Genomic DNA, 25,186 nt, shown 5'->3' on the forward strand with positions numbered 1-25,186 from the left:
CCCGTGTTAAGTTTGTGTGTTAATTTTTTAATGTAAAGTGTCTCATTTAATCCTTACCATAAACTATGAAATACTGTTATTGCACAGATTAAGATATATGAGCTCAGGCAAGTTACTCAACCTTTCTGAGACTTACTGTATAAGTTGTAATTAGCAGAACTAGGGCTCACCCACCCATCTCTCTGATGCCAAAGCTCATGCTCTTAACTGCTGCCTTGTACTGCATCTCAGCAGCATTGTCCACACATTGGAGGGTGAGTTAGTCCACTCTGAAAGCCAGGTGTGTGTAGCAATGAGCTGCTTTATAATGGGACTGATTCCACTGTGCATTGTTCCCAGTGGTCCTCTGGTGTCCCAAATGGCAGTGTCTTAAAAGCTCAGTTCCAGCGTGTCTGTAGTGTCTAAGGCTGGATCTGACCTTAGGAACCATCCGTTTCCAACCCTTAACTGGCAGCTCTAGGACTGTTTCTTGGCTGTTTAGGGAGAGGGACTTGAGCTCAGGGTCTGAGGCCCAGCCCTCACTGCCCTTCTCTTTTCTGGCTGGCCTTGCTCTGACTGGTCCCATCTTTGATTTGCTCTCTGACAGGGTGTGGTGGAGCACGTGGAGACGGCAACTGGGACAGGTTCACCTGGGCCGTGCCCTCCATGCCTCAGCTGTGAAGCACAGGGCCCGGAGCCTCCAGCTGCAGGTGAGTCCAGCAGACTCGGGCTTTGGTGTCCTCTGTCCACGTCATCAGGCACCATACCCACAATGGGAGCTTGGGCAGGTGGGGTCGGACTCCCAAACAGAAAGCTGACCGTCATGCTGCTGCCTCTCTGCTGGGCCCTCCCTGCAGCTCAAGGGATGGAAGTGGGGTGCGAGGCAACTTGGAAGGCTGGACTCTTCAAAAGACAGAGGCCGCTGGAAGGAATATGCTAGATGTGATTTCCAGTGATCTTTAGAGAGCTCCTGTTAATTGTGGAGCCGGAACGGGATTTATGAATTAATTATAAATATGTTTAAAGAAACAGCAGTATATTCTTTATTTCCTCATTACTCTTTTCCTACAGCAAATTAGAAAACGAGGGCAGAAAAGAAACTAAGACTGAAAAGAAAACCTGGCTTTTTCATATAATTTTGCTTATTTCTTAGAGCTCCTTTTGGGAAAGCCACTAGCTTTTGGTCAGTTATAAAGGCTTAACATCTGTACCAAACGTATGCTGTGGTGAAGCTTTTTTATGACCTTTGATAAGCTTTCTGAACTTCAGTCACTTTTTAGTGTCTCCTGGGTACTTATAGGCCAAGTCAGTCATAGAGAATAGAACAGGGAGGAGGAGAAAAAGAAGTGCGTGTTACTATATTGTAGGAGTAATAACTTCTTTTTTCCATTTATTTATTGATTTATTTTTGGCTGCATTGGGTCTTTGTTTTTGTGCACAGGCTTTCTCTAGTTGCAGCGAGCAGGGGCTACTCTTCGTTGCAGTGAGCGGGCTTCTCATTGTGGTGGCTTCTCTTGTTGCAGAGCACAGGCTGTAGGCATGCAGGCTTCAGTAGTGTGGCACATGGGCTCAGTAGTTGTGGCTCGTGGGCTCTAGAGCTCAGGCTCGGTAGCTGTGGCACATGTGCTTAGTTGCTCCATGGCATGTGGGATCTTCCCGGACCAGGGCTTGAACCTGTGTCCCCTGCATTGGCAGGCGGATTCTTAACCACTGCACCACCAGGGAAGTCCCTGTAGGAGTAATAGCTTTTTAATCTGACAACATTTTGTATCATCCATGGAAGAATATGCAGTATATGGAGATCATATGCAGACAGCATAGATTGGGGTCAGCAAACTTGCCCATGGATCAGATTTGGCCAGCTGATTGTTGTTGTAAATAAATTTTATTGGGACACAGTTACACCTGTTCATTTATGTATTGTCTAAGCTGCTTTCAGGCTACAACGGTAAAGTTGAGTAGTTGCAACAGAGACCATGTGGCCTGCAAAGCCTAAAAAAAGTATTATTTGACCCTTTAAGAAAAAAATTTGCTGACCTCTGAACTCATAAGGTCTTCTGAAGCAGCAGCAAGGAAATAGACATAGTTCTTGCCAGTGATAGTAACGGTAACAAGAACAGCAGGAGCAGTAATAGTATTTATTGTGGTCTTACTGTCCTAGGTGCTGGACTAAGTGCTTTATATGTGTTATCTCAATTTTCAAAATTACTTTTTAAATCCTGTATTATTATAGGTTAAATAACTCAAATGAGGGTCATGCACCTAGCAAAGGTCAGAGCCAGTATTTGAACTGAGGCAGCCTGAAAAGTGCAGAGCTGTTCTTTTAACTATCATGCTGCCTTGTCCTCAGTAGACTTGTGCTCTCAGGAGGGAGAGGGAACTATGAATCTGAAAATGCCAGAAGCATAGGAACACATTGAGGATGGTTTTCTGTCGCTGATGGACTTCAGCTATCGTCCCTTTCAGATAGTCACTTTGAGAGCCTATAAACTCGTTCTGCTGGTGCTGCTGTTGCTCAGAACACTTTTAGAATTCCTTTTTTACTGTTGCCTTCAAAGCTTGCAACAACAGATTTGAATGAATATTTTTAGTGATAGCAGGTTTTCGTCGTTTGAGGTTGGATTTAACTTAGAAGACAGCTGAGAGTCATTCAGAATCAAATCCAATGAAAAATGTGAGCAATCAAGATAACACTGATATGGACCACACTATATGAGACTCTAAGGCAAATTTTATAGTGCAGTTTATAGATAAAATCCTTGTGTCTGATAAGTACCATATGATTTACCAAGAACTTAAATTTAAGTCATTCTCTTAATCCTCACAGCATCTCTGAACTAAGCAGGGCAGACGTCATGAGATATGTGAAATTTTTAAAAATTAAATTATGTACTTCAAAAATAAAAACATTAAATATAAAACATTTATTAAAAATATTAAAAGATATCCAAGTTCCCAACATACAGGTTTAAAAGGTGTTAGCATTTTCCATACTTGCCCCAGAATTTAATGTAATTAAATTCACAGTTCAAGCCCCCCACTTCCTTCCTTCTGCCACCTTTTCTCCTTAGCAATAACCTGTACCCTGATACTGAAGTCCCCGTTTTCTTGTGTTCTTTTGCACTTGTAAAAATGTGTGCATACATATACATAAAGAATAAGTGTTCTGGGCTTCCCTGGTGGTGTAGTGGTTGGGAGTCTGCCTGCCAATGCAGGGGACACAGGTTCGAGCCCTGGTCTGGGAGGATCCCACATGCCGCGGAGCAGCTAGGCCCGTGAGCCACAACTACTGAGCCTGCACGTCTGGAGCCTGTGCTCCGCAGCAGGAGAGGCCGCGATAGTGAGAGGCCCACGCACCGCGATGAAGAGTGGCCCCCGCTTGCCACAACTGGAGAAAGCCCTCGCACAGAAACGAAGACCCAACACAGCCATAAATAAATAAATAATTTTTTAAAAAAAGGAATAAGTGTTCTGACTTTGTGTTGTTAGGAAACTTATGAATAGTGTCATATTGTACATTTACTTTGCAGCTTGCTTTTTTTTAACGCAACAGTGTATTTTTGAGGTTTATCATGTTGATACATAGAGATCTGTTAACTACCTATAATATGCCTTTGTACTGAATAAGGCTCAGTTTACCTGCTCAGTGCTGCTGAACTGTTGATTCCTTCTGATTATGTTTTTTACAATTACAAACAACATGGCAGACAGCACTCTTAAACACAGATCCCTGTGCAAGAGTCTGAGTTTCTCTTGTTCCTGGAAGTGAAACTTCTTTGGGTATCATCTCGTCATCCTTATCAAGCATCACCTATTTGCTCCAGTGCTGTGCCAGTTTATGTGCTAAAATTTCGGTTCCCATTTCTTTTGGCCTCATCAGCGCTTTGCATTGTCAGGCTTGGTCATTTTCACCAGTTTGATAGGTCTGAAGTGGTAATTCCTTGTTGCTTTAATTTACATTTCGCTGATTCCTAATGAAGCCCAGCATCTTTTCAGACGCTTGTTTGCCATTTGAGTTTCTGTTTTTCAGCTTGTTACTATCCCTCACTCCTTTTTTTCTGTTGGGTTATTTGGCTTTTTCTGCTCTGTGGACATTGTCATACATTCTGCTTACTAATCTTTTGACTATTAGGTACATTGCAAGTATTTTCTTCTAGTCCATAGGTTGTTTTTTTGCTTTGTTTATGGTGGGGTTTTTTTCATACAAGTGTTATTATTTTCAGTGTACCTAATTCTTGTATCTTATGGTTTGGTCTTTAATCCATCTTGGGTTTAATTTTATAAATTGTGTGTAACAGGGTCTTAGTTTGTCATTTTCCTTATGGATAATTTCTGCAGCACTGTTTACTGGTTAGTTCATCCTTTATCTTTTTTATACTGACTATTAGTCCACCTCCATTATAGAGCAGGGTCCCATTTGTTCATGGGTCTATTCTGGGCTCTGTATTCCATTGGTCTATTTGTCTATCTCTGAGCCAGTACACACTGTTTTGATTATGATTTAATGAAGCAGGTAGGAAAGAACAAAGGTTCTCTAGTCAGACTGCCCAGGTGGAAATTCTGCTGCCATTACCTATTAGCTTTGTGCCTTTTTTAATGAGTTACCTAATCTCCCTGTACCTTAGACTTCTTTTTTTTTTAATATTGCATTTTGGGTTTTATTGCATTTTATTTTTTAATTTTATTTTTTTATACAGCAGGTTATACATATTAGTATATATATGTCAATCCCAGTCTCCCAATTCATCCCACCACCACCCCACCTTATATTTCTTATCTGTAAGTAAATAATAATGGTACCTACCTCATAGGATCGTTGAGGATTAAGTGTAGTGATACATGTAATATGCTTAGAGCAATGCTTTGAGTATGGAAATCCTCAGTAAATGCTAACTGTTCATTACTGTATACTGATCTTACTGATCTTACTGTATAGCTCTTAAGTTTTCATATGTGGAAAGAGATCTTCTTTATTCTTGTTCTTTTTAAAAATTGTCTTGGCAGTTGTTCTTTACTCTTATTAATTTTAGGATCAACTCGTCAAGTTCCACAACAAAGCCTACTAGGATTTTTTATTATAGTACACTGACTTTTTACATTAGATTGGAGAAAATTGTCATGTTTGTAATATTGAGTCACCCCACCCTTGAGCTTGATGTAGCTTGTGATATATTGATGGGCGTGAGAGGGAGAGTAGGAAAGATTAGGCCATGAGGTGACAAGGAGGCAGGTGTAATAGTAAGGCTCTGCAGGCTGTGCCCATAAAGGCTTTGGCTCTTTTTCCAGGGGAGGGGGAAGCTACTGGCTTTGAGAGGAGGAGTGATGTGGTCACACCCCACCTCTTAACAGGCTCCCTCTGGTTCATCATGTGCTGCCTCTTGAGGAAGGAGGGGAGAGAGCGATATGAGAGAAAGGGAGAGTGTGTGTGTGTTCTGTTTTCAAGAAGAAACAATGGAAAAATAAACCAAAAACTAAGGAAAAGTGGTTACCTATGGGGGAAGGGAGGGAACAAAGTACTTCTGTGAATTTACCTTGTCACATAGGTTTAACTTTGGAACCATGTAAGTATTTGATATAATTAAAAACAAAAAATTAATCAAAAAGGAAAAGAACCAATCCCTAGGATTTTAGAACACGCTGAAACAAATATACCAAGTTTGTAGCAATGACTACAAAGAGAAAAGAATTACTTTAAAATACAATATTTTGGCTGTTCATCCCGAGTGGGATGTGTTCTAAGGACACAGAGAACTACTAAGAGATCTAAAATTGCATTCAGTGGTCTTATTGTAAGTAACAGGTTTGGATTGTTGGGTTGAATCTGTTACAGCTACATTGTAAGATAAAGCAAATAACTATGGCTGTGTCATTAGGAAGCATGATTTTCAGTGTAAAAGGAAAGATTACAGGTACAAAATCAGAAATTAAAAGCCCTGTTATCTGAAATTGGAAATGTCAATATCAGTATGGACACATGGTTTTTTTCCCCTAAAATAGTGAATTTCTAACTCTATTTACTGAAAAGACTTAAATGCTTTGTTACTGGCACTGCTTCTAGCATCCCCAGTGCCCAAGTTGTGGTCTCTTCTGTTTCCCACTAAAGGGAACTGAGGCTTTTTGGAGAAATGGCTGATTCCAGTTATAGAGCAGGAAATAGACATCATAAGCCTAGGAGATAGTGTGCAGGAGTATGAGGAAATTAACAGAGGTTAATGGGGTTGTGTCAGAAGGACTCCCATAGGCTTAAGATAGAACAATTTGAGCATCAAAAAGAATAATGACTGCCGTGGATTGAAAACATCAAATATGTAAAAATTCATGCATTCATAATGAGAAAAAACTCATTGGTCACAATTTTGGGTTGTTAGAGCATTAATTCAACTCTTTGGAAATTAATGAAGGTCAAAGTCAAGCATTTATCCTGCCTTTCCTATACAAACTAATCTTTGAAAAACGAGAGGGTTAATGAGAGAGTAAGGCTTCTTTATAGAATTTCAGTTAATAAACGCAGGAGTATTAGAATTATAAAATTGCCACCCCAGTGAGAAAATGGATCTAGGCAGCAATCACCCAGAGGAAAGACAACAGGGAAATATAAGGGAGGAATCAGATTAATGCCATCTGAAGCCACTGGAACAGTCTTGGCATTGCTAAAACTGTGGCAGCCAACCACAATGTGATGTAACAGGAAGTACCCAGCAGCACTTGAGACATGTTCTTGCCTAAAATTTGAACATGACTCCCACCAAGCCAAACATGAATCTATCAGTTCATGGGAAATACAGGGATCAGAGGGACAAGTTAGAGACACCTGGAGCAGACAATCGGACAAATCTAAAACATGGGACAGTTTATAGCGTACATGACCTGGTTTCTCTAACAAATTGGTAGCGTGAAGAGAAAAAAGGCAGGGAGGGAAATTGTCATATAAGATGGAGAGATTTAAGTGACATAACCACAACAAATGAGAAAGTACAATTCTGGCTGTTAAGAACAGACCTCAGAAAATCAAGGATAAAAGCAGGGAGGACAGTTAGGAAGCGATTACAAAGTTCCAGGAGAGATTCTGGACAAGGATGATAGGAAGATGGTTTTGGATTCTGCGTATGTTTTGAAGGTATTGCCGACAGGATTTGCTAGTGGATAGTTAAGATGTGAAGTGTTAGAGAAAAAGTCTAAGAGGACTCCCAGGTTTTTGGCCTAAGTAATTGGAACAATGGAGTTGCTATTTACTGAAATGGGGGTGTTGGAGGGAGAGGCAGATTTGTAGGGAAAGATTAGGAGGAGCTCCATTCTGAACTCTGTATCTTCAGCCTGATGGGCCTTCCAAATGTCCACGAGGGGGTGTCAGGGAGGCAGCTGGATATATGTGTGGAGTCTTGAGGATGAGTCCAGACCTGAGATGTAAAGTTGGGAGTCCTCAGCATGCAGATGACATTTAGAGCCATGAGACTAGGTGAAAGCACAAAGGGAATGGGTATAGCCAGTGGAACTGAGCCTGTCCGGTGAAGTGATGGGAATCAGCGGCAGGAACAGAGGAGAGGCCAAGGTATACTGGAAGCCGGGTGGAGACGGGTGTGATGAGCTGTGTCACATGCTTCTGGCAGGCCAGGGCAGGTGAGGACTGAGATTTGGCCTTCAGATTGAGCCACGTGGAGGTCATTGATGCCCTTGATAAGAGCAGTTTCAGTGAAGCCGATGGGGAGAGGATTCAAGAAAACCAGCTTAGACGAGAAATGAGAAAGGTAGAGAAGAGAGCCCTTTTGAAGAGTTTGGAAAGGAAAGCACTTGGGTGTTAGCTGGGTGGCATAGTGGTCTAGAGAGGGGTGTTCGGTGGTTGGTTTGAGGATCACTGATTTATTCCCTTCAGGAAGTATTTGTGTGACAATAATCTTTCATCCCCAACTTTTTAATTTTGACAAATACCAAATCACAGAAAAGGTGGATTCTGGGTTCTCTTCACTAGTTTAACCCATCCTTAACATCTTTCCACATTTGCTTTCTCTCAAGTGTATCAGTATATTTTTTACATTTTCTGAGTTGCTTTAAAGTTGCAGACATAAAGTTTACCCTAAATACTTAAGCTCATATCTCCTAAAAATAAGGATGTTCTTCTATATAACCACAATATCACTGTCATATCTAAGAAATGTAATGTTGATATAGTAATATCTAGAATACAGTTCGTATTGCAGCTGTATATTTTTGCTCTTTTAGTGTCAGGTGCAGGGTACAATCAAAGGTCACCCATTGCTTTTGGTTGTCACATCCCCTAAGGGAGAAATAACAACACACTCGAATGCTGATTTTAAAAATCTAGTAGAGAGTGGAAACTGATGATGCAGAAGGGAGTGGGGGGAATTGCCAGAGTGATAAACTTGAGAAGATGGGCTGTATGCATGGCAGGGGTAACCTGTGATGCGAGAGTGGACAATTTATCCAGAGCAACAGGAGAGAAGGCAGAGCCTGTTGGCAGGTGGGGGACGTGTGGGAGCTTGAGAAAATTGTCTTTTGATTGCTTTTATTTTCTTGGTGAAATAGGAAAAATGGTATTCAGCTGAGAGGAAGGAAAGGGGAAGAGGTGTTATAGGTTTAAAAAGGTATGGCGGGGGGGGCGGGGTGCTTCCCTGGTGGCGCAGTGGTTGAGAGTTCGCCTGCCGATGCAGGGGACACGGGTTCATGCCCCGGTCTGGGAAGATCCCACATGCCACGGAGCAGCTGGGCCCGTGAGCCATGGCTGCTGAGCCTGCGCGTCAGGAGCCTGTGCTCCGCAACGGGAGAGGCCACAGCAGTGAGAGGCCCGCGTACCGCAAAAAAAAAAAAACCAAAAAAAAGGTATAAGAGAAGGTATCAAGTCATCTATGACAGTCACCTTCAAAGTAGGGCATGCGTTTTGTTGAGTGCACGAAGGCTTTCCCAAGGGTGTGCATTTATGGATAATCTTAAGGGAATCCTTCTGTAGACCCTCAGTTTCTGTAGGTCCACGTCTTGGAGACTAATGTCCCTGAGAAAGGGCCTCTTGACCGTAGGCTTCCTCCCACTTTGAAAGAAAAGGCAGACCCTCCTCTCCTATCCCCAATCTGAATTAATTATATCACCCCTTGGATTGTCCCTGCTTCTTGTATATGCATTGATTTTATTAGTCCTTTTTTTTTCCCCTTCTTAATCCAAAAAAAAAATTACTTTTTGGAAGCAGAGAATGCCCTTCTTAAAGATCTTTTCACCCCAGACTCCCATCACTTACGATTCTCCTTGGGAATTTCCCCTCCTTTTTAGCCCTTCCTGTGTGTGTATCTAATTTTAGCCTTTCCAGTGTGTGTGTTTCTCTTTTCCCTCACCAGTACTTCACCTCTGTTTTCCTGCCTCCATTGACTGTTGTCTTTTCTCTGGTTTTCAGGCTTGGTCACAGTGGCAGGAACAGCTTCTGCATGTCTGGAGGGAGAGGCAGAAGATGGTCTCCGCAGTGAAACACCATCAGCACTGGCAACAGTGGAGAGCCCTGAGGGCCTGGCTGGAATACCTGCAGGTGCGCAGAGAGAAGAGGCAGCGGAAAGGTAAGCAGGAAGTCCTGGGCTCCAGGGACAGAGGGTTGGTCAGAGTGCCCACTCTCCTGTTGCCTGTTACCGCCAATAGGGTGGTAACTTATTAAGGGGAGATATAACCGTGTTACACCACAGATTTTCAAAAAGGAGATTGAGGAGGAAGATAAATCGTCCTCAATTCACAGTTAATATATTTCCTTCTGTTTTTAATCAATATTTAATTCAATAGGATTTTAGTTATGCTATAAATACTGTGATTAGTGTGATACATACAGTTTTGTATCTTTTTTTTAACTTTTTATTTTATATTGGAGTATATCCGATTAATAATGTTGTGATAGTTTCAGGTGCACAGCAAAGAGACTCAGCGATACATAAACATGTATGCATCCATTCTCCCCTAGACTCCTCTCCCATCTAGGCTGTATCTTGCTTTTTTTTTTTCACACAACTAATCAATACTTTCCTGTGTCTAAGTGTTCTTAATAAATGTTAGTTTTTAAATGATTGTATTTTACAGGAGAGGGGCTTATCTTAATCTACTAAGCAATTTTTTTTTTTTTTTTTTGGCCTCACTGTGCATCTTGCAGGATCTTAGTTCCCCAACCAGGGATCGAACCCATGCCCCATGCAGTGGAAGCGCAGAATCCTAACCACTGGATCGCCAGGGAAGTCCCTAGCCATTCTTGTATTAATAGATATTTGGGTTGTTTGTCCTCAGTTATGCAGATGCATGTGATTTATGATGTTGAGCTTCTGAACACTATTCTGATGGTTTTGTTTCCCCGAGAGAGGTCAGAAGTAATGATAAATAGGTCATGATCGTAGGTACTTTTTGTACTTCAGTTTCTTGAGCCCACAGAGAAGTGAGTTGAACACTGTGCTGGCCGCAGGGTTAGGCTCTCCTGCTTACCCTAGGCCTCCCTGTGGGACCTCCTAGGCTGCCTACACTGTCTCTTGGGAGAGGGAATGTGTCCGTGTGAAAATAGTGACGGGGGACCACCTGTCTGGTTGCCCAAGCCTGGAAGTTGAAGGCATGAAGCTATTTAATGATGAGCTGCCGACTAACATGCCTCCAGTTACGGCATTCTCATTCCAGGACCAGTTCCCTTCCACTTGCTGGACTTATGCTCATCAGGCCAGTTGTTAATTAGTCTTAAAAGGAGATGGAGCTGGCAGCCTGTAGCAGCCTGGCTGAAAGCTCACAAAAGCCTTTGACAGCATGTTGACCAAGTTGTGTGTCATTGACTCAGACCCTGAAATCCCATCCGGGAAACACTGATAAAGAGGCAAAAGTGAAATGGAGTCTTCTTTGAAAGCAACAGTCACCATTACTGCTCCTCAGTAGCTAACTAGGAGCCTCAGCCCTTTGATAGAACCCTTTTCTCTTTCCTGGGAGAGAAGAGATATACTGATAGCTAAGGGATTCCTCCCGTGTTTAAAAACCTTTTATTCTGGGACTTCCCTGGCAGTCCAGTGGTTAAGACTCACGCTTCCGGTGCAGGGGGCATGGGTTTGATCCCTGGTGGGGGAACTAAGATCCCACATGCTGCATGGCACGGCCAAAAAAAAACAAGAAAACACCTTTTATTCTAACGTTCTTCAAGCAGCCTTGAAGCCCTGATGCCTGCCAGTAGTGGGTTTCATCCTGTCTTAAAGGTGCTTCCAGCTCATCGCCCAACCTTGAGGGGGCAGCACTTATGCTATTTTCTCTGTTGCAGAGATGGCTGAGGGATTCCACTGTGTCATTGTGCTCCAGACACACTTCTGTGATTGGCGGTGGGCCTGGAAGCGGAGGGAGAGCTTGTACATCCATCACGAGCGGGTAGAGGGGCTGGCCAGGAGGATGATGCTGCGGAGGGCCTTTATTCACTGGAAACACTGTATCCTTTGCACCACCCAGCCCTGTCTGTACAGCAAGAACAGCAAGAGCTCACCAGCCTATAAGACAAGTCAGGAGATACATAGGAAGTAGTTACCCAGCAGTTTAAGACAGTTCGGATCTCTGTTGACTTCTTTTTAAAATATTTTGTTTCATTTTGGGAATATTCATACAAAAGAGTGCATATAACAAACATTTATAGTCTAAAGAATAATGGTAAAATGAGCACAACTCAAAAAATTAGAACATTGCTAACACCCCAGTCTGCTCCTCCCTGACTACATTCCCTTTCCTCCCCCTCAGAGGCATTGCCACTGCCCTGATTTTGTTATCATTTCATTGCTTTTTTCTACCCATTAGATGGTAGAAATAGCCACAGCCATTTCTGCTTCATTTCATTTCTGTTTCAGATTTGTTTCATTTCATTGCTTTTTCAGAAAGCCATCTGTCCTTGGTGGCCCTGTCATTATGATCCTAGCTTCCATTCATTGAGCTGTTTACTGTGTGCAGACATTTTGCATTATCTCATTAATCCTCATAGCAACCCTGTGGAGTAGGTCTCACCATCTCCATTTTACAGATGAGGAAACAGGTTGGGGGGTGCTAAGTGATTTTCAAACTCATTGGCAGAGCCAGGCTTTTGACTCCAGTGCACCTTCTTAATCACTGCCCCTGCTGCAATACGTGCCAGGTGTGGGATTTGGACCGCCTTGGGTGTTCACCCACACTTTTATTTGTTCACTGAACTCTTGCTTTGTTTTAAACTCCTGCCTAAATTCTGGAATACAGGGAAACTTAGAGACTAACAGTAGCTCATTGTCTAGTGGAGAAAGTAGACATGAAAACCAGTCTTTGTAATGTGGCGTGATAAGTGCTATCATAAAAGTTTGTATCAAGTCCTGCTAGGGCTACTGTGGAGATCTAGCCGAGGAGGTGATGTTTGAGCTGAATTTAAGCCTTGGGGGATGACACGTTCTCCCAACAGGGAGGTCGGGAAGGGTGGTTCAGGTGTAAGGAGTGGCATTTACGCAGGTGTAGGTGAGGAAGAGCAGCCAGGGGTGATGACTGGGGTCTGCAGTGAGTTGTGGGGTATGGAGGGCAGGTAGATGCAGGCTGGGGACCGGATTGTAGGGCCCTTGTGTGCGGTGGTCAGGAATTTGGGCTTAATCCCAGTGGTGCTGGGGATCCTCTGCAGGTTTTTGAGAAGAGTAGTGATGCAGCAGATCTGTACTTTAGAAAGGCTAAAGCTCGATGGTAGCAGCAAAGCTGGCACAAGGGGACCAAGTCAGGTGTACTGCACGGTGCTGGGGGTGGGGACAGAACCGGGGAGACCTAGGGGGGCAGCAGATGGACTTGGCAGTTGAGAAGATGGAAGGGGTGGGAGGAGAAAAGGTTTGAAAATAACTCCAAGGTTTTTAGCACAAACTTCTGACTGGATTGTGATGCCAAAACAATGCAGGAGAACTTGGAGCAGGTTCTGCTTAGATTTTGAAATGTTTACTCAAACTGGTGGCAGTTTATCTTTACTATTTTTGCCTCTCATGAAATGGGCATGAGAGGGGAGAAAGGCAGATAAGTAACTCACGTGGTTCCCCTTAGTTCTTTCTTCCCTGGGTTGTCAGGGGGAGACAGAGGCGGACACCAGCCCACCTGGCATGCCCATCATCTCCTGCAGCCGGGACCCTTCAGATGGGTCACTAGGATCACTCTGGGCTGGGTGGGACCTTGTTGAGACAAGAAGCCTTAACTCTGGTAGACGTGCTGATGTGCGCAGAGACAGCTGTGCGGCAGAAGGTGGCAGAAGAGCACTACAGGCGAGGCTTGCTGGTAAGGGCGCTACAGCCTCGCTCAGGCAGCCATTCCTGGGGGACCTGGCCCACGTCATGCTCCTTAAGTGCATCTGGTTGTGTGGATGGCTTCCATCATGAAGCCTCCCTTCATTGTCATGTCCCTATTTTCATTTTGGATCAGAGATGGTGATGGTGAGGGATCAGAGGGTTTTGGGGCTGCAAAGGAGCCTTAGAAGTGATCTAGTCCTGGGGTGTTCTACATGGCAGACCCCCTTTTTAAGTGGTGGAAACCTAGTCTTCGAAATCAATCAAAGTAGAGGTGCTGTGGACAAAGCTAGGTCTGGGGAGTAGTGTCTGTTCTACCGGCTGCTCTTCCCCACCCTCACCACATGAGGTGGCATCCGAACACTTGCAGGAGCCTCTGGGGGTCCACAGAGCACGATATGAAAAGCCCTAGTTGCTTCACTTCTGTCTCAGAAAACTGAAGCCAGGCTGTGGGGGAATGTGCTTTGCTTAGTCACACATGAGGCATTTTTGACAGAGCTGGAGCCAGGCCAGCATGCCCTGCCTCTACCCCACCCCCACCCCCACCACCAGTCACCTTCTCTCAAAATTCCTTCTCTCCCTTCTATTTTACTCTTACAAAACTGCATTTATAATTGTGTAAGCATACACATTGACCCCACATGGCAAAAAAAAAAAAAAAAAAAAAAACCCCCAGAGGCTGGAAGTCTGTCTCTTTTCTGAGAGGCAGAGTTGATGTTTTGACCTTTGTCTGGTGTTTCCATCTGGGTCACAGGGACCTCTCCTGGTCAGAGGTGCGGGTGTGTTTGTTCCTGTGCAGTATCTGTGGACTGCAGGGAGTGGTCCCACAGCTATTTATTAAGTGTCTACTGTGCAGGCTGGCTTGTATCAGGCTCTCAATTGAATCTCAAAACAGAAACACTCTCTGGGACACGGGAGCAGCTGTGAACAGCTACTACTGAGCTTCTTGCCACCCTCTTGGGCATTGCTCTTATTGTTACAGACACACCACTGATTTGTGTCCATTCTTCTTTTCACAGCATTTTTGCTTTAGAGCCCTAAAAGACAATGTGGCCCATGCCCATCTCCAACGAATAAGAAAGAATCTTGCTCACCAGCAACATGATGTCACGGTGAGTCCTCTTCTGTATCAAGGCACCTCTTCTGATGGCCATTCTCTTTTTCTTTTAACCTTTGTGCTTAGAGGTTTGTTCAGACCTTTAGACGCCAAATCCTTAGTGTCCATTTTCTTTAGTAATCTATGCCAGAGGCTAGAGAAACTCTTATTCTTCTCTTGTTTAATCCCATTTTTTTATCTGTTTGCTAAAAAAATTGATAGTTGAATCAGAGGTCAGGGACTGTGGATTCCAACCTTGACCTAGGGAATACACTTTAAGTCTTGCATTCCAGGAGGCTTTGGTTATGTTTGCACTGTGAGTCTGTTGTCTTTAGTGGTTAAATTTACCTGAGGGCAACAAACATTCTATCTCCACCTGTAGATTGTGTTTCTGAGTGTAGGAGAAAGGGGCATTCTAATTGTGAAAATGTTCAAGCATACAGAAAAATATAAAGAATAGTGTAATAAACCTCTATTTTACCATCTAAATTCAACAATTGTTAATATTTGCTTTTTTTCCCCAAATCATTTCAAAGTAAATTACAGACATTATGACACTTTTACACCTAAACATTTCAGTATGTATTGCCCAAAAGTAAGAACATTTTCCTGCATAACCACAGTATCATTATCATCCCTAACAAAATGAACAGTAATGCTCTAATATTAACTAATAGCCAACCCATATTCAAATTTCCCCAGTTGCCCCCAAAATGTCTTTATAGCTGTTTTATTAAAACCAGGATTCAATTAAGGATTGATGGCTCACTCTACATTTGGTTATGTCTCTTAAGACTCTTAATCAATAACAGTCCCCCCACCCCCACTTCTTTTGTTTAACATGTTTAGTTTTTTTTTTTCATGTTTAGTTTTTAATTGTAAAATACACAGAATTTATCATCTTAACCGTTTTTAAGTGTACAGTTCAGTGGCGTTAAGTACATTCACATTATTGTGCAACCATCACCATTATCCATGTCCAGAACCTCTTTCATCTTGCAAAACTGAAACTCTGTGAATTAAACAATAACTCCCATTCTCCTTCTCCTCCCCCAGCCCCTGGCAACCACCATTCTCCTTTCTGTCTCTTTGAATTTGACTGTTCTAGGTACCTCATATTTACAGTATTTGCCCTTTTGTGATTGGCTTATTTCACTTAGCATAACGTACACTATCTTTCTTAATAACATTAACCTTTTGAAAAGGAAAGCCAAGGAATGCCAATTCCTTTTCAATTCCTTTTGAAAAGGAATGCCATATTCTCCAATTTTCTGTTTCATTCTGACGTCATTTGATTTTCCTTTTTCCTGTGTAGCTCTTATAAACTAGAAGTTAGATCTAAGGGCTTGATTAGATTGAAGTTAAACACTTTTTGGCAAGACTACTTTATAGGCAGTAGTAGGTGATAAGATCAGTTTTAACTTCTAAAATGCCTTTGTCTTCCATGAGGCCCAGATTAGGAATACCTTCTTCATTCTGATTTACATAGATTTGGTAGATCCAGCTTTTTGCCTTTTATGTTGGCCCAGAATAATTCCATATTGCTTGGCCATAATTATTTTGCAAATCTTTTATATGTTGGGTGCTCCAAATTGAGGTAATTACTGCTTTGGGGGAGCTTACAGTCTTCTGGAGTTACAGATTTGCTAACTAATGGGTCAAGAGAGATCATTTTACCTTTTGCCTTAATCAACTTCTGTTTCCTTCCTGTTTTGCTGCAGCTACTGCACAGGTTCTGGAACCTCTGGCAGTCTCAGATTGAACAGAGGGAGGAAAGTGAGCAGCTCCCCTTCCTGTGTGCTGCCTGGGACCACTACAGGTAGGGACTGTGGCCTTCAGGCTCCCCAGGGGCCCGTTGTGACTGACTGGCTGGTCTCCAGGAGTCATCATCACCCTCAGTGTTACTGTGGCAGATTGAGAAAGGCCCTGCTGTAAACCATTGTTCTTGAGCTTGCCTTTTCCTTTTGGTTGATGGGATGGGAGGTAGAATGAGGATGTTTGTGCTGGTGCTCGGCTGCCACTGACTCAGTTTTCAGGTGTTAGTGACGTTCCATCTTGGAATGTAGGCATTGATAGTGTTACAGAGACGGCCCAGGCAAGTGGGTGTTTGTGGCTTGGTCTTGGAGGGTGTAGAGTGTGTCCTCAATTTTTTAGAGTTAATCATTCAGTTAAAATAAATAAAAGCACCACATGTCCACAAGAAAAACTCAGAATGTATAGGAAAGAAGTAGAAAGTTAAAAATAATGCCTGGACCCCTTCCTTCGACCCATTAGTCTTACTATTCAGAGGGAACCACTATTCACTTTCTTGCTGCAAGAAATGTTCGATAGTGCTTCCCTGGTGGCGCAGTGGTTGGGAATCTGCCTGCCAATGCAGGGGTCACGAGTTCAGGCCCTGGTCTGGGAAGATCCCACATGCCTCAGAGCATGGGCCTGTGAGCCACAACTGCTGAGCCTGCGGTCTAGAGCCCGCGAGCCACAGCTACTGATCCCGCGGGCCACAGCTACTGAAGCCCATGCGCCTAGAGCCTGAGCTCCACAACAAGAGAAGCCACCGCAATGAGAAGCCAGAGCACCACAATGAAGAGAGGCCCCTGCTCGCAGTAACTAGAGAAAGCCCGCACATAGCAACGGGGACACAATGCAGCCAAAAATAAAATTAAAAAAAAGAAAGAAAGAAAGAAAAGAAATGTTCGATAAACCCTCTCCCAAGAGTATAATTAACTTATTTTGCATAGTTATAGGTATGATTTTGGGGCACTTTTTAATGAGTCAGTGAGAATCACAATATTTAGCTGAGTCAATTTGGAGTTGTCAGGATGTATCATTATTCTAAATCCTGGTTTACAAAGCTGAATGTGGTTCTCACTCTCAGTATCACTGTGTGAAAGCATGTCACAGACCCAGGTGGTCCTAAACAGGCCCCAGAGTTTGGCAGTAAAATCAGAAAATTCAGGATATTTGGGGGATTTCATACATATTACCTGAGTTCCAGAGACACTGTGCTTGGTGGTCTAATTACCTTTACAAGAAAGTTGTCAAATTTTGGGGGCAAGCCACAGTCCAAAGTCGGAGTGGGGGGTTGGCAGATTTCATGACAGAAAACAGGTTCTTATTTCCCTTAGAATGAAACCCCTGGGGTGCCTTTACCGCTCAAGATGTACCTATGCCCAGATTTACCTTCCTTAAAATCAAAACAAAATTCTGAAAACCTGAAACCTGAAAGTGGGAGGGCAGTTACCTTGGTGTTATGTGTTTCATTTCAGAATAACATTGCTACGCAAGTGTTTCAAATTGTGGTTACAGTATACTCAGAAGAGGCGATCCCAGCAGGTATGGAGTTCCTCAGAGCAGGGAGCTCTGTTGGCTTACATTCTTGAATGCGTTTGCTTTGGAAAGATTCTCGGGAAAGACCTGTACCAAGAGGTCTGGTGTTCTGATTTGGAAGAGAGGGTACTGTGAAAAGCTCAAAGGTATCTGCCCCAGACCCCCCCAGGGATGTCAGAAAGTCTGCATAACTCCTGTCCCTTCATCTGCTTTGAAAATGCAGCTGCTCTCTGAAGGTGGTGAGCGTTATCAGCCATTCCATTCACATCTTGACCCAAATTGTTGATTATATTACTCAACTAGCCCCTCCTGAGACCTTCAGGAGATGTTGGGGAAGGTGCAGAGCCTGAGTGCCATATCCCAGAGCTAAACGATGTGAGACACAGGTGCCCACAGTGGTGGGAGGAGGTGGGGGTCAGGCTGAGTGATTAATGAAGGCAGGTAGAAAAAGACGGATTCAGTTCCATTTAAGAAAGACTTACTGAGCAGCTGCTATGCCTTAGATGCCAGGCCAAGAACTGAGGATACAGCTGTGATGCAAAGCAGACAAAGTTCCTGCTCTCGGGGGGCTTGTAGTTTAGCCCCAGGGTGGCTCTAATGATAGTAGGTAGCCGTCTGGAGCGCTGAACCGAGAAGGATTTTCCAGGCCACGTTCAGGCTCAGGGAAGTGTGTGTTCAACTGATGATGTCTGCACAGGCCTTGCAGTGGGAGGTAGACTACGCAGGCAGGCCTCTGTTTGGCCATCCCTGCGGTGAAACGGGAGGACACAAACGAAGCTCCTCCTGGTTATTTTTGTGCTGTCCTCTCCACCCCCTCCTCTATCTGCTGCTCGAGTCTAACAGTGAATCTAAAGAGTTTGGCTGGTTCCTCAGTTATGGGAGGCATACAGACTCCTTTGGGAGCTGGTTCTATCTACTTCTCTCCCTATTCCTGTTACCGCTCTGCCCCTTCACAGCTGCACTCAGTCAAGCTGCCGGTCCTTCCCTGAATATTCTCTGCTAGCTCCTGCTTCCCAATCTGCCTGCTGCCCTTTCAGCTCAGGTGTCACGTCTTCCCCCTGCTCCACCCCTCGTGCAGCTTTCTTATAGCATGTTGTTGGCTGGCCTCCCTCCCTGCCAGGCTGGGGGCTCCTTGAGGGTACAGCCTGTCCTGCCTCATTCTTCTCCTGAACTGTTGACAAAGGGTAGCTGCTGACTAGTATTTGGATGAGTGAATGAACACACGAGTGAACAAACAGATGAGCTGCCGGTGATTGCTTCAGAGTTTTCCCCAAGGATCTCCTCAGTTCTTGGTGTTTCGATGGGGCTAACCCAGGGTATGGTTTGTTTTTGTGTCACCTTTGCCTTCCACACCTAGAAGATGTTTAGAATTGGTACATTCTTTCACGTCCCTTTGGATTATGTGGCTGTTTCGGAAAGGACATTGCCACTGGGTCTCTTAAGCTCATTGAATGCAAGCACAACAGAATGTGAAGAAAGAGCCCTTTTAGAAAAAGAAAATGAGCCCCAGAGTTGAAAGGTTATGTTTATTCAAGGTGGAAAAGAAGCAAAGGGTCTCATTTAGTTTCTCCCTGAAAAAAGGGATCTCCTCGACCCTGGCGCCCAGCACTGGTAGAAGGTCGAGGGTCAGAGTCCTTATCTCTTACAGGGCTCCAGCACGGCCTGCACAGTGGAAGGTCTGAAAAATAGTAAGAGCCCTGCTCAGCTGTTGTTTTGTTTTTTTTCAGCTGTTGTTTTTAAAAAAATCTTTAGCTAACAATCTGAATGTTATCTCTTGGTTTAGATATCCAAGGAGCTCATCAGTTCCTTCTATTTTAGGAAAAGATAAAAATATTATTTATTATGGGTTTCTTTCTATTTAAAAAGTAATATATAAAGAATGGCAAGAATGTTTGTTAATTGTTGAAGCTGGGCAATAAGTTTGAGGGGATTCATTATACTATTGCTTCTACTCTTGTTTACATTTGAAAATGCCCATAAGCAGTATGTAGACATCACAGAAAATTTGGGAAGTATAAGAAGACATAAAGAAGAAAAAATTAAAACACCCATAATCTTGCCTCTTAAGATGACATTTGATGAGTAAACCTGGTATTTTTTTTCCTCTGTGTGGGTAGGAATGTGTGTACCCATGTATTCACAAACACACACATAGGAATGCTGTTTAGTTTTCTGTTGCTCTGTAAAAACTCACCCCAAGCTCAGTGGCTTAAAACAACTACCATTTTATTATGCTTAAGGATTTTGTGGGTCAAAAATTGAGACAGGACATAGCAAGGATGGCTGGTCTCTGCTCTGTGATTACTGGGACCTCCACTGGGAAGATCTAGCGGCAGGGGGTTAGAGTCATCTAGAAGTTTCTTCACTTACAAGTCTGGTTCCTGGGCTGGAATGACCTGAAGATGGGGCTCTACTGGGACTATTAACCAGAGTGCCTGCATATGACTTCTCCAAGAGGCTTGGGCTTCCTTACAGCATGGTGGCCCCTGGGTAGCCAGACTTCCTGTGTCGCAGCTCAGGGCAACAAAAGTGAGTTTTCCAGTGAACAAGACAAAAGCTGTGTGGCCATTTAAGACCTAGCCTAGGAAGTCACTTAGTGTCACTTTCGCTATACTCTACTGGTCAAAGTAGTCACTGTCCACCCAGATTCAAGGGAAGGAGGATGAAAGAATTTGCAGTCCTGTTTTAAAAGCCGCCACACGTGTATATGCTTTTCCTCCCAAATTTTGGATCATGGAGGCATATATAGTCTTATGTCAGTTGTCTGTCTTCTTACTAATGTATCAGTGAAATTTATAATTACATACAAATTTAAAGAATCTGTACTACAAATAAACATTATAAACAAAATCAAAAGATATTTTACAGGGTAGGAACAAAATTGATAACAATGAGACAAAGGACTAATAAATTTAAGGTTGAAAAAGCCCATATATATCAGAGTTAAAATTCTGACAATCAGTAAAATGGGCAATGAGGATGAACACTTAGGCCATAGGAAAAAAGTTTAGATAAATATATATCTATACACACACATACATAGACAAATGTATAAAGAGATGCTTAACTCACTTTTAAAGGGAAGCATTTTCACCTATCATATTTCATTTTTCACCTGTCATGTTGGCAAAGATTAGAAATAATGATTTTCATTTTAAAAAATGTTTGTGTAGGAAGCATCCCTTCCTCGAGAGTGTGACCCTGAAACGTCTTTTTCTTTTTAATGTAAAGTACAAATAAAGGTCATTCATTGTTTTACTTTAGCTGTTGCAGGCCAGAGCAGACAGTCACTTTCAGCGGCGAGCCCTCCCTGGGGCCTTCCAGGCATGGAGAAGGCTCTGGCAGTGGCACCAGCAGGAGAGAGTCCTCTATGCCAGAGCAGCACGCTTTCACAGGTACACCATGCGGCTCCTGTCTGCCCTGGGCCAGGTGTCTCAGGTCCAGTTCTGCCACCCACATAGCCATTTGCTTTGTTTCTTAGCCTGCCAGTCCCCTACACCCTGGTTCTTCCTTGATTTTCAATAATGTGGGCTCTTTGAGCTCATCTAGCAGAAAAAGACAGTCAGTGTTTCTCTGGGAAAACTTGTGTCTATCTGTGTAGCAAGTGCTTTCAGAACAGCCCTGGTTTTATGCCCGTTCCCTCGTTACAAGCTGCCGTGAGCCGCGTTAAAGCTGCCCATTAGCTTTCTGGATCAGAGTGTGGTTGGACCTTGCATCGCCTTGGCAGGCTTTCTTGAGCATGATTTCCCTGAAACGTTTGGTTCCTGTGTTCGGCTAGACCTGGCTTTTTGAAGTCTTGAAATTATCGTTGTCAACAAAATTAGAACAGGCAAGGAGCAGAGCTCCATCCTTTTAGCTCTCACAGGGGCAAACTGGCCCAGAGCCAGGTCCGTGCTACCTATTGGTGGAATGTCATGAAGAGATTATTAATGACTAACTGTTGGCCACTGTGGTGGGTGCGGTGTGATGGGAAAAAGGAAAATATAGAAGCTCATTTGCCTGTGACATCATCATCTTCACTAATAATTTCCTTCTCACAGCAGTCCTGAGAGAACAGGTTCAAAGTGATAAATGACTCACCCATGAAACAACCATTAAGTGGCAGAGCTAGGGTTTACATTCAGTCTCCCTGATTCCAAAGTCCAAGTACTTGCTACTGGATCAAGAGGAATATCTTTCTGATGACTGGGTAGGAACTTTAAATCTTGGTGAGGAGGAGAGACTGATATACAAGGGACAATTGAAGAACAGTCCAAGAGAATAGACCCATGTGTCCTCAATGGTGTCAGCACAAGTTCTTCCAGAGCTCAGAGCTGGTGCTGAGGGAAGTGCCCTGGGGAGGCTCTCTGTGAGCTGGGGGTGAGGATGGCTGACGGGATGAGGAGGGCCAGACTGAGGGGCTGCCTGCTCCTACAGGTAGATGATGGACAGGTGTTTGAGCAGGTGCATGGAACTAGTACGTTGACAGTTTGGGAGTTTGCCCTGAGGACAGTGTGCATCAACTTAGGACAGTGAAACAAGGGGGAGGGACATGCGTTGGGAGAAGTTGCAGTGAACTTGGCTTTGGAGGACTCTGAATGCTGGTTTGAGAGGATCAGCCAGAACCCCGGGCTCCTTACACGAAGTTCAAGATGTTTCAAGGGGGTGGCCACAAGGAAAAGTGGCTGACGTGGTCTAGCACTTACCTCTGCCCCCTCCCCTGCAGAGAGCAGCTGCGCCTTTCCTTAGTTCCTGTGTTGAGGTCTAGTGTAAGATTCATTCAAAAAATGGCTTCACTACGAAAACACACACATACACACCCCTTTGTTTTCTTTACAAATGAGTCATGTTTGGTTCTATTGCTTTTTTGTATTTTGGCATGTTGTGGGGACCAGAAATTGAGGGTACCTTCAAAGCAGCCAAGAGGAGCTCCTAAAAGGGCTTTTGCTGGGGGGCAGGCATGGGTGAGTTTAGAACCATCACTTGAGACAAAAGCGTGGAAGGTGAATCAGAGGAAGGAAGTAGCACAGAGGCTTGAAGGATGGTGAAGAGGATCTAGGCGTTATTTTTTTCAGGTTTAGTGAGATCTTTTTAGAAAAGTTAGTTTTTCAGGTTCCCCCCATCCTGGTTCACAGGAAGGCAGAGTGATTGAGAACCTGGCCTAGAAGCCGACAGGCCTGCCCGAATTCCGACCCTTGCTCCATGCTTGCCAGCTCTGTGACCCTGGACAAGTCACTCAGTCTCTCTGAGCCCCAGTTTCCTCAAGTTTAAAATGGAGATGATTTGATAATAGTCCTTATCTCACAGGGTTGTCATGAAAACTAAGTGGGATAATCCATGTAAAATACAAGCAGAGTGCCCAGCATAAAATATTAACTGTCCCCTGACCCCTAGAATTGATTTGTGACTCTTAGGGTAAGTTAATATACATAGGTTTGGTTTGGAGTTTAGCAAATCAGAGTTCTAAATAAATGTGTATGTTCTATCTTTCCATAATTCTTAGGGTAGTTAAAAAAATATTTTAGGAATACGGATGGAATTTATGGTGGAATCTCAAATTATGAATAAAAATGGTAGTTTATTAACCTGCCAGTGAAATATTATACTGAGAATGAGACAAGACTGGTTTGCCTTTTTTTTTTTTTAAATTGAGCTAAAATTTACATACAGTGAAAGGTACAGATGTTAAGTAAAGAGATTGATGAGTTTTTACAAATTACATCTCTGGATAATCAACACCCCAGTCAAGATACGGAACATTTCCATCACCCCAGAAAGCTCCTTCAAGCCCTTTTCCAGCCAGTTCCTATCCTGCATAAATAACCACTGTTCTGATTTCTGGCATTCTAGGTTAATTTTGCATGTTTTTGAACTTTGTACAGTGAGATCATGTAGTACGTACTCTATTGTGCCTGCAAGTCTTTTAAAGTTCAGCGTAATGTTTTTGAGATTGTGCCAGGTTGTAGCATGTATCTGTAGCTGTTTTTTATTTGCCGAGTAGTATTCTATCGTATGAATCTAAGACAGTATTTTGATCCATTTTAACAGAGGAGTTGTTTCCAGTTTGAGGCCATTATGCGTAAGACTGCCGTGAACGTTTGTTTTAGTGGAATATGTTTTCATTTCTCTTGCGTAGATACCAAGAAGTAGACTTCTGGATCAGGGGTGGGTTTATGCTTAATCTTACAGGTGGTTGCATCATTTTATGCTCCCACCAGCAAATCTGAGAATTCTGCTTGCTCCACATCCTCACCAACTTTGTTTTTGACAGTCTTTTTAACTTAGCCGTTACGGTGGGTGTGGAGTGCTGTCTCATTTTCCTGACGACTAATGATTGTCCAGCATTTCTTTAAAGCCTAATGAGCCAGGAACAGAAGCCTCTGTAATTTGACCAAGTCAGATTGATTGCCAGGAAGGAGGGAATTCCAGAGGAACTCTGGATTGCTGCTGTACCTGAGGGAAGGGAATTTGTAATATTTGGGCTCCCACTGAAGGAACTGAGGAGACTCTAAGAGAAACAGGGATCTGTTTTGGATTTATTGCTGTTTCTGAGGCAAGTTGAGGAGGGACTCACTAGGGAGAGCTGTCATGAGTATCCTCAGGAGTGAATGGACATAGCAAAGCTTGTCTGGGGCATCACTGGTGAGGAAGCAATAACCATCCAAAGAGGGGTCCTTGTGGCATCTTGCATGACGTTGAGAGAAACAGTGTTTCTTTGCAGTTGGCTTTCTGTGTGACTGATGAATGGTAGAGCTGTTCTTTCTTTTCAATCTGAGCTGATTTTCATTCTTTGAATACCAGACAGGTTTTGACTCTTTCAGCCTTTATCATGTGCTTATTGACCATTTTATATCTTTTGTGAAGTGTCTGTTCAAGTCTTTTTCCTCGCTTTTTAAAAAATTGGGTCATATGTCTTTTTAAAATTCTTATTGATTTGTAGAAGTTTTTTTTTTTTTTTTTTTTTTTTTGGTACAGGGAAGCCCCTTGTAGAAGTTTTTAAAAAATATATTCTGGTTCGTATTATTTCTTTTATTGGACTAGGTATTAAAAATATTTTCTTCCAGTGTGTGGCTTGCTTTTCCATTTTTTAACAGTATTTTCTTTTTACTTGAGAGCTAAGTAGGTGGTTATATATGTACTGAAATGAATTAATATATATATATGTTTTTTTGATGAGTGGAAGTGTTTAATTTCGATACAGTCCAGGGGAACTTTCCTGGTGGTCCAGTGGTTAAGACTCTGTGCTTCCAGTGCAGGGGGCCCGGGTTCAATCCCTGGTCAGGGAACTAAGATCCCACATGCTGCACAGTGCGGCCAAAAAAAAGAAATTAAAAATAATAATAATAAAAATTAAAAGTAGAAAAATTATATTGTGGTGGTTTAAAAAAAATTTTAATACAGTCCATTTCCTCAGTTTTTTTCTTTTATAATCAGTGATTTGGGGGTTCTCTCTAAAATAATTTGCCTACTCCAAGATCTCAAAAGATATCTTCCTACATTTTCTCCAGAAGCTTTCTAGTTTTAGCATTTACATTTAGGTCTGTGA

General features: G+C 43.1%; 1 protein-coding gene across 5 annotated transcripts in view; it reads left to right on the forward strand.

Moving 5' to 3' along the window:
- Nucleotides 1–25,186, forward strand: part of SFI1 (SFI1 centrin binding protein) — a 79,231-nt gene that overhangs the window by 35,162 nt on the left and 18,883 nt on the right. For all 5 annotated transcript variants that reach the window (XM_024767970.1, XM_024767971.1, XM_024767972.1 and 2 more), the window contains 8 exons: nucleotides 587–689; nucleotides 9,377–9,533; nucleotides 11,243–11,404; nucleotides 13,160–13,230; nucleotides 14,258–14,350; nucleotides 16,056–16,153; nucleotides 17,601–17,667; nucleotides 20,926–21,056. In XM_024767970.1, coding sequence (XP_024623738.1) covers nucleotides 587–689; nucleotides 9,377–9,533; nucleotides 11,243–11,404; nucleotides 13,160–13,230; nucleotides 14,258–14,350; nucleotides 16,056–16,153; nucleotides 17,601–17,667; nucleotides 20,926–21,056 — 882 coding nt within the window. The remainder of the gene's footprint in view (nucleotides 1–586; nucleotides 690–9,376; nucleotides 9,534–11,242; nucleotides 11,405–13,159; nucleotides 13,231–14,257; nucleotides 14,351–16,055; nucleotides 16,154–17,600; nucleotides 17,668–20,925; nucleotides 21,057–25,186) is intronic.

The sequence above is a fragment of the Neophocaena asiaeorientalis genome, unplaced genomic scaffold (genome assembly GCF_003031525.2).
Source record: "Neophocaena asiaeorientalis asiaeorientalis breed wild unplaced genomic scaffold, Neophocaena_asiaeorientalis_V1.1 scaffold828, whole genome shotgun sequence".
Classification (NCBI taxonomy): domain Eukaryota; kingdom Metazoa; phylum Chordata; class Mammalia; order Artiodactyla; family Phocoenidae; genus Neophocaena; species Neophocaena asiaeorientalis.